This window comes from Gavialis gangeticus, unplaced genomic scaffold (genome assembly GCF_001723915.1).
Source record: "Gavialis gangeticus isolate Ggan-Ray unplaced genomic scaffold, GavGan_comp1, whole genome shotgun sequence".
Lineage (NCBI taxonomy): Eukaryota > Metazoa > Chordata > Crocodylia > Gavialidae > Gavialis > Gavialis gangeticus.
Genome location: NW_017728992.1, coordinates 199340575 through 199355497, shown reverse-complemented (window position 1 = coordinate 199355497; position 14923 = coordinate 199340575). Strand labels below are relative to the sequence as shown.

The 14923-nt window shown below is 48.2% G+C and overlaps 1 protein-coding gene across 1 annotated transcript in view; it reads left to right on the top strand.

The window, feature by feature from the left end:
* COL22A1 (collagen type XXII alpha 1 chain) overlaps nt 1-14923 on the top strand; it is a 381540-nt gene that overhangs the window by 305859 nt on the left and 60758 nt on the right. The window contains exons 33-38 of the mRNA XM_019528200.1: nt 1938-1970; nt 7995-8048; nt 8399-8452; nt 9851-9904; nt 12524-12577; nt 14549-14602. Of these exons, the coding sequence (XP_019383745.1) occupies nt 1938-1970; nt 7995-8048; nt 8399-8452; nt 9851-9904; nt 12524-12577; nt 14549-14602 (303 nt within the window). The remainder of the gene's footprint in view (nt 1-1937; nt 1971-7994; nt 8049-8398; nt 8453-9850; nt 9905-12523; nt 12578-14548; nt 14603-14923) is intronic.

Sequence of the window (14923 nt, the reverse complement as noted above, 5' to 3'; positions counted from 1 at the left end):
CCCCACCCCACCAGGAAGAGCCCACCCTGTTCAGATCCAGGGGCACATGCTCCCCCATGCTTTCTCGGACAAGCAGCAGAAGCAGCGGCAGGAGCCACTGGGTAAGCAGGCAAGTGCTGGATGAGCCGCCGGACCAGCAGCTCCTGGACGAGTGGCGTACAGCAGTGGGAGCCAGCCCCCCACACCCTCTGGATGAGCCGTGGCTCTGTCCTGCACCCGCTTCGGCACAGCAGCGCTTGCCCCAGCCCCAGCCCCAGCCCCACTCCTTCCCCTCCGTGAGGACCTTGATCTGCCCCACCATGCCCCTTCCCTCCCCCCTCCTCTTCCACCACACCAGATTTACTAGCTTCATGCAGCTTTCCCAGGTGCCTGGCGGTGCTCCTTGCTGCCTATGTGCTGCACTGCAGCTGTGTGCATGCATGGGCCATTTATTGGCCAAATTATCGGCCCTATCAAGCCAATTTCTGATACAGTCAATTTTCTTTATATCAGTGCCAATCTGATATCGGACCAATGTATCAGTGCACCTCTAGCTGTTGCTTCTTTTAAAATGACCCTGCGCCATTCTTGGAATCATTCTTAAAGCACGTGATACAAGGTCTTTAGCGGTCATTAAGCCAAATTCTTTGCAGCATTAAAAACTGGAGTAAGCTTACTGCCCCAATTGTGTTACAGTGAAACATTTACTTAGACAGCAGAGTAAACTGCCGAACCACAGCAATTCTCTGATGTTCATGTCTGGGATGGTTTGCAAGAGCCGATGGCAGCTGCCATGGTGGGGCACCATGAATAGAGTCAGTGGGTCCCTCAGATACTCACCTAGACCTTCATGGGTATAAAGCAAGCATTCACCAAGAAGTGCAATCTGCAGAAGCCTGGTGTAGCATGTTCTCTATGGCCAAGCTACTCCTCTTTTTTGTTTTTCACCTATGGGCACTGTCAAGTCAATGAAAGGGGAGCTGTGTGCACATCCTGTGACAATAACCCAGCCACAACAGCTTGAATAACTTTGGCAAAGTCTAAAGAGGAGGGCAATGGTCATGAATGCAGCACCATACCCATGGGAATGAAGACACTTCTGAACACTCATGTTTCCTGGGGACCCCGCAGAGGGGAAAAGTATAGCTCTCCTTCATGACCCAAGGGTGAAAGAAGATGGCCTGAGCTTAGACATGGAGTGAGCATACTATAATGCCTACCAGCCTGAATATGGTCCAAAGCAGGAAGTTCATTAAGACTTAATATGACCCAAGCATACATTCAGAGCTAGCTTTCTAATATCCTGAACTTCAAGACCATTTGAATCTGGGATGCTGGTTCAGCTCATTGTAACAGAAGTGCCTAGGTGGCAATATAGGTTTATTGGATATGCATGTGCTCTGGGAGTCGGTGGGGGGAGGGGGGATGCTTTAATTAGAGTGGCTCTGAGAACCGCTTTAATTAAACCACCACCACATCTTGTGCATCAGCATCCCATGCTTAAAAATAGCTACAGGGACACTTTATCTAAAGCTCGTGTGAGGAGCTTTAGTTAAAGCATCCCTGCCACCATTTTTAAGTGTGGGGGTGCCGATACACAAGACGCTGGAGTCTGTTGGAGTGCAGTAATTACCGCGCTCCAGCAGACTTGATTAACTGAGTCTGCTCCGAAATGCTGCAGTTACAGCACATCAGAGCAGCTTTGCTGTTCGTGTGTAGGCCCATAGTACAAACCCCCCAAGAAAGTGCCGGGGTGGTTTGGATGCTGCTCTGTTTTGCTTTGTTTGCTTGTTTCCAGGGGACACAGTACCACTGTTATCTGTTCAGATACAAATTCCTTCCTCTTCTTATTTGAAGTGCGGGGAGACGCACAAATTGTTAGCGCTTATAGGAAAATAATGATTGTATGAATGGGCTCCTATTAACTTTCTGCTCCATTTGTTTGGTTTCTTTTCCAGACAGCACTGTTTACCCCGCATCCCCGAATCCCAGTAAGTACCGTATCTCATAAAGAAGTCTTGTGGCTTCTTGCCTTTTTCCCTTGATAGATAAAGAGCACCTTGCTGTTTTACACATCATTTAAACGTTTCGTATGATGGGTTTGAAGCTGGCTCCAGGAGACGTCACTGCTATGGCCAGTTGCTAGGAACAGGCAGCAGTTGTCCTGGTAACAGCAGCATCCAAACTGTAGTTGGGGAGCAGCTGCATTTGGTCCTAGCTGACATTGTGGGTGTTTCCAGCACCCTGCTGATGATGCTCAGCACCGAACTGAACTGGAAACTGAAGTGTACTGATACCTTTTGGAAACCAGAAGATGCAAACGAACACAGGCAGTTGGTTACAGAGGTGACATCACAAAACACAAAGAAATTGGGGTTTCAGCATGCTTGGCACTTCAGAGAGCCGAAGGGAAAGGGAACGTGAATGGGGAGCTAGTACTGGGGATTGGGCACCAGGACTTCTTGGGTTTCCTTTGCTAGAAGCCTGCACTAGATGAAATGTGCAGCGCGTCTGCACCTGTGCAAGCAAGCATTGCATGTCACTAAGGCAGTCAAATGCCAGCATTTTGCATGGGCTTCACACAGGTGTACATGGACATGGTGGCAGAGGTACGATGTCTCAGTATAGCCTGAAGGGTGAGGGTGGCTCTTTTCTGGGCTTCTGCCAAAGGCAGCCCCAGTTCACCCAGCTGTAAATGGGCACTTGGTCATTCAGGCTTGGGACAGGGCTGTTGCCAAGAAGGCTAACGGCATCCTGGGCTGCATTGGTAGGTGTGTTGCCAGCAGGTCAAGGGAAGTGATTATTCCCCTCTCTTTAGCACTGGTGAGGCCACATCTGGAGTCCTGTGTCCAGTTTTGGGCTCCCCACTACAGAAAGGAGGTGGACAAATTGGAGAGAGTCCAGTGGAGGACAAGAAAAATGGTGAGGTGGCTGGGGGACATGACTTGTGAGGAAAGACCAAGGGAACTGGGCTTATTTAGTCTAGAGAAGAGGAGACTGAGAGGGGCCTTTATAGCAGCCTTCAGCTACCTGAAGGGGCATTAGAAAGAGGATGGAACTGGGCTGTTCTCAGTAGGGGCAGATGACAGAACAAGGAACAGCCAGGGAAGTTTGGGTTAGATATTAGGAAGACTTTTCTCACTAGGAGGGTAGTAAAATACTGGAACAGGTTACCCAGAGAGGTGGTGGAAGCTCCATCCTTGGAGGTTTTCAAAATCCAGCTAAACAAAGCTTTTGTTGGGATGATGTAGTTGGGGATGGTCCTGCTTTGAGCAGGGGGGAGGGGATTGGACTAGATGACATCCTGAGGTCTCTGCTAACCCTAACTTTCTATGATTCTATGACTTTGCATCAGTATTTTACCAGGCCAAAGGGACCACCCTTCGGAACAAGATACGGGGTGAACGGGGGAGGGTGAATATCTGCCCACCATTGGCGTGGGTCTTGTGAGGGAGCATCTTAAGATAAATCAGCTGGTCTGGATAAATTGCACCCAAGAATGCTAAAGTAACTGGCAGACATCATAGCTCAGCCACTGGCAAGGATATTCAAGAACTTGTGGTGCTCAAGTGAAGTACCTGAAGATTGGAAGAGGGTCAATGTGGTGCCCATCTTCAAGAAAGGGAGGAAAGAAGACCCGTGAAACTACAGGCCAATCAGTTTGACCTCAATCTCATTGGAGAACATTATCAAAGAAACCATTCTTGACAGGCTAACAGAAGGCAACATCCTGAGGGACAGTCAGTGCCAGTTTGTTGTGGGTAGGTCTTGCTTGACCAATCTCATTTCTTTCTATGACCAGGTGACCTATCACCTGGAAAAAAGGGAAGAGGTTGATATCATATATTTGGACTTTAAAAAAGCCTTTGACCTGGTGTCCCATGGAAAAATGAAGCAACTGCACCCTCGACTACTCTACAGTCCGATGGCTGGGGAACTGGCTCCGAAACCGGACCCAGAGGGTGGTAGTCGATGGAACCAAGTCAGCATGGCACTCGGTGACTAATGGTGTCCCCTAAGGCTCCATTCTCAGACCTGCACTCTTTAATGTCTTTTATAAATGATCTGGATGCTAGTGTCAGAAGTGGACTAGCCAGGTTTGCTGACGACACCAAACTTTGGAGAAGAGTGTCTACACTACAGGATAGGCTGGTGATCCAGGCCAACCTCAACAGGCTTGCAAGGTGGGTGGATGAAAACTTGATGGCATTCAATCCGGAGAAATGCAAGGTGCTTCACCTCAGGGGAAAAAACCCCCTGCATTATGCTTATAGGCTCGGCAATGCTACACTCGCTAGCACCATGGCCGAAAGAGGCTTGGGGGTCATGACTGACCACGAGATGAACATGAGCCATCAATGTGCTACCACAGCTGGCAAAGCGAACAAAACTCTGGCTTGCATCCACCGATGCATTTCGAGCAAGACCCAGGATGTTATCCTCCCACTGTACTCGGCCTTGGTGAGGCCACAGCTGGAGTACCGCATCCAATTCTGGGCTCCACAATTTAGGAAGGATGTGGAGAAACTTGAGAGAGTCCAGAGGACAGCCTTGTGCATGATCAGAGGTCAGGAGAACAGACCTTATGAAGAGAGGCTGAGAGCCATGGGACTTCTCAGCCTGGAAAAGTACAGGCTCAAGGGTGACCTAGTGGCAGCCTATAAGGAGTGTGCATGAGGATCTGGGGGGACGCCTGGTCACCAGAGCGCCCCAAGGGATGGCAAGGTCCAACAGTCACTAACTCCTGCAAGACCGTTTTAGGCTGGAATAGACTCCCCCCAGAGGTGGTGCAAGCACCTGCTCTGGACACATTTAAGAAACATTTGGATGCTTATCTTGCTGGGATCCTTTGACCCCAGCTGACTTCCTGCCCCTGGGGCGGGGGGGCTGGACCTGATGATCTTATGTGGTCCCTTCCAGCCCTAATGTCTATGAATCTGTGACTCTGTCAGCCAGATGTGATGCTGGCTACATCACTCCCTTATGTGCCTTTAGCTATAGAAACTAGAGTGCCTTCGCCACACTAGTCCCATGAGCTGTTAGTGAACCTTTGATGTAATGGATGTACACAACCAGACCTCAAGGTCTTGTCATTCTGCTTTGGCAGTGCACAGGTGTAAAAAGCTGTGTAAGCCTCAGGGCAATGTACCTACAACTTCGGTGATTTGCTTCTCTGTGTCACTGGCAGAGTTTAATGGGCTTTCCTTTCATGGTCTGTAAAATGGCAACAATGATGTATGAGGACAAGCCTGAAAATAAAGATGCAAGATTTCAGGAGTAAGGAGGGAAATGTCAACATACCTGCCTTTGCTTTGCAGGTTCAGAAAGTGAGGTGTCCAGAAGGCTTTGTCCCAGGTTGGCATTCCTGTGTAGGGCATGACATTTCAGCAAGAAGTTGAAAAGCTGCCACGCATCTTGCAGGGCATCATATGTTTGCTGCCTCTCACACTGGCTGGGAACCAACACCAGAGGGTTGAGACACAGCCAGACTAGACCAAAGTGGCATCAGCACTCCATTTCCTTCTTTATACATTGGTTATTTTCATAATTAAAGCACTTGACCTCAAACCTGCCTCAGTCATCACTGAGATTTGCACGGGTGTGGATCTGGTTTAACCATGTTTGGGCCTACAATGAATCGAAGCAGGCTTTGGTTGTGTGCTTAATATTCAGCACTGCAGTGGGAGCTGTGCAGCCGTACACCCCTGTAGAAGGGGCTGCATAGGCATTTCCTGGCTGAGGGTGCAGCCAACCCCCATGTGTGCACCCAGGCTAATGCCCTGTCTCCTCCTGCCCCTTCTCAGCTGTCTTGCCCTCTGGGTCAGTAGAGTCCCGACTGTGGTCATGCCCAGAGGTTAGGTGGTCCGAGTTCTCACTTTTTGTCCCTCCTCTATCAAGTCACAGAGTAGCAGGGTCTGATCTGGCACCCAATATGTGCATTTCCCCTTTGTAAGCAGGGAAGAAGGTAATGAAGTGTCAAAAAAACCCAACCCAGTGGGAGGCAGTAATTCAAGGGGGGCAGTAAGGGAAGCTCTGAGGTCAAGTCAAGGCAGGTAGCAGATGTCAGTCATTGCCATCCCACTGCTGTTCGCAATGAGTGGATGGGTTATGTTTAGTTGCCAGAGGACAAAAGCTGACCTAACACAGCTGAGAGGCTCCATGGAGAGCCCACACTCATTGAATTTGGAGAGACCCCCTAGCTTGTCCCTGCACTTCTGGATTCAGGATCATTGGCAGATTGGTTCAGTAACCACTCACCCCTTTCATCCTTATTTGTGGGCATGTGAGGTCATTAATTTGGGGGCCGGTCCATTGGGCCGATAGGTTCCAGTCTAACGTAAAAATACAAGCAAAAAGTAGGAAAATGGAGAATTAAATAAGCTGCTTCCTTAGATGATTGAATATCTTCTCCCGCAGTCTTGGTTTCCATGGCAATAGCTGTTTGACTTCCTAGTTAATAAAAGCATCCTTTACCTTGACTTTAGTAGTGTGCAATTGTGCCTTGGGTGCGCTCATCACACAGAAGGGTTTAAAAGATTGAAATGTAATTTTGCCAAATACCAATTGTCACAGCATTATTATTCGGTTAATCTTGTACTAGTTTGTGCTGCAGCCTCCTGTCTGGCGTGGCCACAAGGTGGCACCAGCGACTGTCAGTTCAAGGGAGCGAGCCCTTACCTGCCGGCTGCTCCACACACTCGGCCTTGTTGAATTAATCCATGCAAATAACATTCACTGCAGATTCTTTCCTTTGCTCAGTCGAACAATTATTCGTAAGCAGACCGAGAAGTTTGAAAACACACTGTTAAAACAGATGCAGGGCACGGCTCGCACGGCCTGACGTCAAACAACAGTCTTTTCAAACTCTGTTTTGGCAGGTTATTATGCTGGTGGTGCGCGGTTGGTAACAGAAGTTATGCAGCACTCGTGACCCTTGGCTAGGTAATAGAGCCATTTATAAAATGGCACAACAACAAAAAAAAGAATATTGCTTGTTCTTGCATATGTTCTCATACAAATATAAATGTGGGGATGCACATAGGGCCTACCTTGTGCCACTGGGGCCAATAGGGATAGAACCAGGCCCACAACGATGCGCCACTTCCTCAACAGCTGTGTGCTATTTGCTTAAGTCTATCCCAGCGGTACGACAGGGGTCATCTTGCTAAACTTTTGACAATTCAAATGGAAGTTGGTGAACTCTCATCTTGCGGTGTTCCACCCTCTTGAATGGACGGAAGTGCTATAAAGAGGAAGGACAGGGATAAATGAATCCCATTAATCACTGACGGCAGCACGTGAAATAATGCACTGATGTTGCAACAGGGAAAAGGAGGGGAAATGCTGTGAATGCAAGATGAGGTGAATGGAGTTCGTTACCCAGAGGGCCTGTAGAAACCACAACACTGGATATACCACGGGCCCTCCTTTCTGTGCCCATTGTTGAAGTGGAGTAAGAAGAGGAACCGTTCATCCTGCCACCTTACATCAGGTTGCGGTAGTTCACTGACTGCAGCATGCTTACTCTTGACATCTCATTTCAGACGATCTGGGCATTAATATAGAGCACAGGAAATATTATATCCTCTAAATTAAACAATATGCAATGTGCGGCTTTTAAGGTATCAGATTATGTCAGTGTAATCTCAGAGGGAAAGTAACAATCCTTTTAATTGAAAACATTTTGGATGTAGAATTAGAAAAATGAGACTTTTTTTCCACAGGCAATATTTTACTGAGTTACAGCCACTAACAATCCCAAATGCCCCCTCATCTGGGACAGTAATAATCCCTCATCCCTTTATTTTCCCTGGGAATCCAGACACCAAGTGTGAGTGGCAATGGCAGCAGTTTAGCTGAAGGATGTTCTTTCTTTCATTCATTTTTAGCCTAGACCAAAGTCCATCGTGATCAACCGTGTGTTTGTTAATTTGTTAATTGGCCTCAAATGATCTTTGAGTCCAGCTTCTTTTTTTTTTTTTTTTGTTCTTCATCTTCTTCTTGTTTTGCTTCAGGGAGAACCCGGACCAAAAGGAGAGAAAGGAGATCAAGGAATTGGCGGAGAACCTGTAAGCACATCAGAGGTGGCTTAGAGCTGTGATGGCCTCCTAGACGAGAGTGTGGTGGCCGGGTCTTATCTTCTCTTGGGAGGCGTCTGATATGAGGAGCTCCTCCTATACGCATAGCATAGCAAAGGCATAAGCGTACAGGGAGGGGTGTCTGGAAAGAGCTCTGTTGATCTGTTTTGTTTTGAGTGACGTCCTTTCAGATTCGTCCCCCTGAGCTAGAGGTGGGGAACACTCAAGGGTGATGGGCATCTTCTCAGTCATACCCGCAGCTATCCTGAGATGTGTCCAGACCCTGACCCACAGGCCTAGCAAAATTGTTGAGTTGTTTCCTTCTGCCCTTTGCTTTGCAGGGACCAGTGGGTGTTCCAGGTGAGCAGGGGCTTCCAGGGCTTGCAGGACTACAGGTAAGCAGAGGGTTGGTGTGGCTTTAACCGCCTGGAGGGGCCAGATAGAGGAGGGAGGGACTTGGGGAGCAGAACGCTGCATGTCTTCCTTTCCCATGGACATTGCGGCACCCCTTTTCATTTCCTTCTGTTGACTTCTATGAAGTTAGTTCCCCCTGGCTCCCACCTGTGCAAAAGAGAAGAAAACCAAGCTCTGGATGAATCTTAGGGACCTGCTATTTCTACACTGGCAGAAGCTCTGAGGGATCTCTCAACCCAAGCCTCCTTTGCTGCTACACCACTAGGCCAAAGATGGGTTGGGCTGCACCACCGGGCCAACCAGTGAACGATACAAACCCAAATGAATATCCTCACGTATATACCAAAAGGAATATCCTCACGCCGCAGCATCTGTACCGGTATTTGTACCGGTCCAGGGTGTCGGTACACATTTCAGGACAGCATTCAGAGCCACGCTAGTCCTTTGCCCTCTGAGTTCTCCTTAGTTTACAAGCAATAGGTTATATTGTGAGTCCTGTTCCTACTGAAAACCATTGTGTGGGCTACACAACCTGCTGTTACCGTCCGCCCAGGATCGTAACTCCTGTGCTGAAGGGCCACAGGCAGACTGGGTAGGCTGGAGGGAGCACACCACTTTCTCTGATAGATGTGCATACTTGCAGGGCAGCATGGGAGAAGTTCGTAGCGCCACAGTCTCTGCCGGGCCCATTCTACGTACAGGAGGCAGATGTGGTTTGAGCCCCTTGAAGCTCAGCGTAAAAAAGAAAAAAGAAGAAAAGGCATTTAAGGACAGCAGTAGTCTCTGCTTCACAAAGAAAGCAAGAGCTTTGGTGTCCACACTCTCATGTTAAAATCGCGCTTTGTACAAAGGCCCACACAAGGCCCTCTGTGCCCTCTAAACCCTTCACAAAAGGCACAAGTGGCATTTCCGTGGTGCATCAGGGAGCATTCCCTCCCTGCTTGGATCTTATCCCTTCTGAATTATTCTTCATCTGGTTGCCCTCTGCAAGAGCTGGGGCAAAACTGCCCCTGTGCAGAGGGGCCCAGTTGGATTTTGGCAGTGTGCGGGCAGGGGGATGGCACCGCGAGAGCTGAAATACACCCACGTGAATATCCTCATGTCCCAGCGTCTGGCCTTGAGTAACAGGCTCTGAGTGGATCAGTCATTACTCCTTCGTCTGTCTAGTGGCTCAAAGCTTTGTTTTTTACCTGTCATTTTCTGGTTGGGTATAGAACTGGAAGCAGTTTCCTGAGCCATTAAAGTCCTTTGTGAATTGATTAGCTAAGTTGGCAGCCACGCGCATGTTCAGGTGGCTTGAGGACACTGTGTCTCTCTGTCTTGCAGGCACTTCTGTCCCCTTTCTAATGACTTGGCCTCCCTTTTTCTTTTTTGCTCAGGGCGTGAAGGGACAGAAAGGAGCTAGAGGAGAAACTGGAACTCCTGGCGAGACTGTGAGTAATTGCTTCACTTAATGCAGTTTCCCCTGATGGAAATACACCCCAAAGGGGTTCTGAAATTGCTGCCTTGCAGATTAGTAATCTCAGGCTGATCCTGCCCAGCCTGCATTTCTAATCTTCAACTGGAGCGAGAGCTGCTGCTCTGGGCAAACAGAAATGCGAAGCCACTTGGCAGCAGCAGATGGATCGATGCCCTAATCAGTTTGACGCACGCGGGTCTGAATTGTGAGCCTCCTGTCTCAGTAGCAGGTTCCTCAAACAAAAAATCACATTTCTTTTTCTGGGCACGAGACGCTGGACACAAAACGTGCTCGATAATGCGTGCCCGTATCGCTAAGGCACAGGCTGCCCTCTGGCATGGTGAGCGTGCCTCTCATCGAGAGCCAGAAGGAGTTTCGATCTAGGTTGGCTGTCAGCTTCTCCTCCTTGCTGATCAGTCCCATGTTTGCCTTTGAAAAGGAGAATTGTCATTACAAAAACTACCACAAACCGCTCATCCAGGAATGAGCCAAGGTGGGCATCCAGTATTGGAAGGGATACTTGAAATAGTCCCTGGGAGAGAGGAATATAGTCCTGGGGAGCTGTTCCTATCTGAGAGGAGCCCATCTGCAGCTCTTTGTTCCTCACAGGAGCAGACTGTTTGAATCTGTGCCTTGTGCATGGCTTTTCTCAGTAGCTATCCCTAGCAGGTATCTCAGACTGGGTTAATTGAGTCCCTGCTAAGTGCTAGGGCTGCCTATGACTGGGACATGTGAGATGAGACAAGGTGGATCTGTAGCTGTGGTGCTCAACCCATGGCCCATGGAGCTCCCCATGGGTCTGGTCCAGATACTAGAGATGCAGCAATGAATGCTTCCCTGCTCCCTTCCCCTTCTCTGGGATCAGATAAGTTGAGCACTACACACCCGTAGCATCCAAAGAGTCTTAATATCATTGTGGACACATCAACAATGGCGAGATGGCCCATAGCCAGGAGGCTGCAGAAAGGTGAACGTAACACTGGGGAGGGGAGTGTGAACCAAATGCCTTGTTACACCTTACGCTGTAAACCGCACAAAGGTTAATCAGCTTAGTGTGAGTGGCTTGGTGAAGCAGTCAGACCTTAAGGCAAAAAACCCTTCTCTGACTGTCCTTCACCTGCACAGCTGTGACTTGCCGTGACAGGCTTGGTGAGCAGGGGCCCGAGTAGGAGCTAGGGGCAGGACTGGCTCCTTGCTCCTGAGCCAAGAGCAGTGAGCAGGTCCAGTGGCAGCAGAAGGCAATCCCGGGCTGGGGCGCTCACTACCCAGCGGCAGTGGTGAGGGAGTGGTGCCTTGCTCAGCCCCACTGCACCCCACCTCGCCCTGGCTCGGGAGGAGCCACTGCATCGTGGGATACTGGAAGACTTCCACTTGGGTGGAATAGCTGTGAGGAGTGGCCACACCTTAGGGTGTCTTTACACCTGTTTTGGGATGGAGGGGCCAGGGGACTTTAATTAAAGTGGCTCTCGAGATCTGCTCTAATTACAGCACCCACGGCATCTCCTGTATTGAACACCCTGCACTGCAAAACTCGTTCAACGAGTTTTAGGTAAAGTGCCCCCCCACCACCATTTTAAAGCATAGGGATGCTTAATACATACAATGCCAAGGCTGCTGGAGCATGCTAATTAGCACGCTTCAACAGACTGGATTAATTGGTGCTAATTAGCATGTGTCAGAGCAGGTATTGAGCACACATATAGGTGCCTTTAATGGAACAGGCGGAAGGTCATGAAGATTAAAGATAATCCTGCCCTGGGGTGGCGTAACTTCAAGATGAATAATGAGCGCTTTAAGCCACTTAAAGGTATTAATGTGGAGCCAATCCAGGGGCTAAAAAGCCACCTAAAATCACTGCATTACAAGAACGCTCCTTGCAGGAGATCGGGGTAGGAGACCAGCTTGGGAGACCTAGAGAGACAACTGAGGGAAGGGAACAACTGAGTATCTTTGGCATTGCTCAGGGCTGGGCAAACTGGATTGGGGACAGAGGAACTGCTTAACCTGTTGGAGAGGGGGGCAGAGGACCTCGGACTGGGTGGCCTTTGAACCACTAAATGCCCTTACCAAAGGAACGGTTTGCTTTGCTGCTTGGGACTTTGGGTTGCACTCAGGCTCCCCAATAGGAGGTGAAGTCTCTCTCCTGGGAGCAGACCTGGATGATCACTCCTTGAGTCGGGGCCACAGAGAACCAGGTAAGGTGAGAGAGGGAAATGCCAGGGTCTCAGAGCAGGAAGGGCCCTGGTCTCCCTTCTGCTCCAGAAACCATGCCCAGGTTGGCTTCAGAGATGCTCCCAGAGACTAGACAGGTCTGGAGTGGTCCTGAACAGACCCCTTCCCTTCCCCAGGAGGACACGTCTTCACAATACCTGATTTAGATTTAGGCTTTTTCTGGGTGAGGGATAATTTTTAAATCCCCAAGGTATTTATCTACATTAGTATCATGTTGTTTAATCTTAGCTTGGCCCATAAGCAATTTGGGACAAGAAACGTTCAGCATCTCCCCTTTGGTCTGGGCCCCTATCTCATCAGGAACTGCTAGTTACTAGAGTAATACAAATAGTGTACATTTTATTTGATTTTCTTAAACCAGGGTGCTCCTGGTGCTGAAGGCCCCCCAGGCCCACGCGGCTTGCCAGGAAATGTGGTAAGTAGTCATTGCTGGATTTGTTTCCTCATCTGAGCCCTGCTGTATTCCCCTCATTGGGTTTCCATTCCAAGGGTGGCACTATGCTTGTTTGTGCATGTGGTATTTCATTGCAACCTTTTGTTCTGCCTTTGAAAGGCTCAATGCACCTGGAGGAGCTTGGTGCATTCAGGGAGCTAATTCTCGCCACCGCTCTAGCAACAAGGATGGAAGGAGCTTTTGATGTGTTTTCCCACCTTGCTTCTCACTGCCTGATTTACTGCCAGCTCTCCCAAATGACAAATGACATCTCTTCCTTTCTTTCTTCTCTGTGGTTTGCTGCTCCTTGTTCCCATATTGCCTGTTTTACTGAAGGGAGGACCAGTGCAAGCCGACAGGCTCTCACTCACCTCCTATTTTTATTAGAATACCTATAATCCCCTAAAGTCAAGTTCTGTAACGCTCATATGAGCAGAGCCCTTGAAGTCAATGCAGTGGGGCTGCTTGTACAAGTAAATGCTCACCAGCTCCATGTTGCAGGAGTGAGCCTTTCATTTTTTGCATATTAATTTTTTCCTCGTAGTCTGCACTGTTCCGGCTGGGTAAATCTGAAGTAATTTTACAAGTAACCAATGTTCTTTCTCTGGATTTATACCTTCATAAAAGCGAAAGAGCTTAGGCTTTGGAGTGCAGGGGAGTTTTTTAAGCAAGCCAGATCAAGAGGAAGCCTGTGTGATATTGCCTTCGCTAATCAAGCAATTCAAATAATCACAGACCAACCCTACTAGCTACTTACGCCTTTTCTAATTAAATTGTGCTATGTAGCAAAGCTACATTGTATACTTGGCCAAAAGGAAGCTGGAAGTAATGCCATCTTCCACATGTAGCCAGAAGTCCTGAAAAGAGCTAACCTAGCAAGATATAGCACTTACTGATGCAGGGATAAAAATCCATACAATTGCACTGTGCATGATGAATTTGGGCAACTCCCCAGTTGCTGTTGGTGGGTTTGGATCATTTCGTAACTTCCTTAAAAGAAAAAAAAGCATCACATGAAAGATGTACCCTGCAAATTTGGTCCTAGTTTGAACATGGAAGAAATGAATGTAATATTTTTGGCTTGGAGGAAAATCACCTTTATGTCTGCAAAGAAGTAGAGATGCTAACCATGGTCCCATCTGCCTGTAAATAAAAGGAAGGAAAACTGAAATGTGGGGAATGAAATGAATATTGAGCTAACGCCAGATTTGTGTTATGAACGTTCCTATTCCACAGAGTGGGAGTATAGGGTATTAGTGAAATAATACAAGTATGTGATTTCTGGCTGGACTTCTGGCTTCTCTGATATCAAAAGTGATGACTTCTGGGTTGTTTTGAACACAGCAAAGAAGTACCAAGAGAATTTTACAATGGGGAAAAATGTACTTTGATTAGTGGTGCAGGAAATAGCTCACAAATCTAGGATTAGCTCTATTTTTCCTTTGGATTTGCAGTTCAGTTTTGCATGGGTAAAGTAACTTTCTCTTAGGCGGGCGATGCACAGCTCTTGTAGTCCATTGTTCCCAGGATTACAGGCTCTCTCTGCTGAGATGTGTAGAATTGCTAAAACTCTCCATGAGACACACTTTAGTACATCTCCTCCTATTCCACTTCATTTACAATCAGAGACCACCCAGGGGAAAATCAGAAGCAATGGCCATAAACTCCTAGACCAAGGTTTCTGACTGGATATAAGGAAAAACTTCATGGTTTGTGTGACCAGACTCTGGGGTGGAGTCCCAGTGAGGGCGGTGCAGGCACCTACCTTGGCAATCTTCAAAAGGAGACTGGACGCACATCTTGCTGGGGTTATTTGACCCCAGTTGTCTTTCCTGCCCAGAGCAGGGGGGCTGAACTCCATGATCTCACGAGGTCCCTTCCAGCCCTAACCTTCTGTGAATCTGTGAAAGGAGTTTTTTAACTAATCATCATCTTTTTTTTTTTTCTCATTAGGGTGTACCTGGAGATGTGGGTCCACCAGGAAAGGATGGGGAAAAGGGTGAAAAGGTAAGCTTCCTTCCCATTTGGTATGTGAATGCATCTGCCTAGGCTTTTTTATGACGTGGGACAGAAACAGTCTGATCTGGATTAATGAATATGTGTTATTTAAGGACACAAGGGACCATTAGAGCATATCCTCTCACCTCCTGCATAATACAAGATGTAGGATGTTACCTGCTCACCTGTGTTTGAACTGTGTTATAGCAACTTTAGGTGCAGTGATGTCATTGCCTTGAAATCACCTCCATCTGCTAATGATCCATCTCAGTCGTGTGTTGTAGGAAGGATTCTGTCAAGAGTATGGGGTAGGGGGAAGTTACACCACCC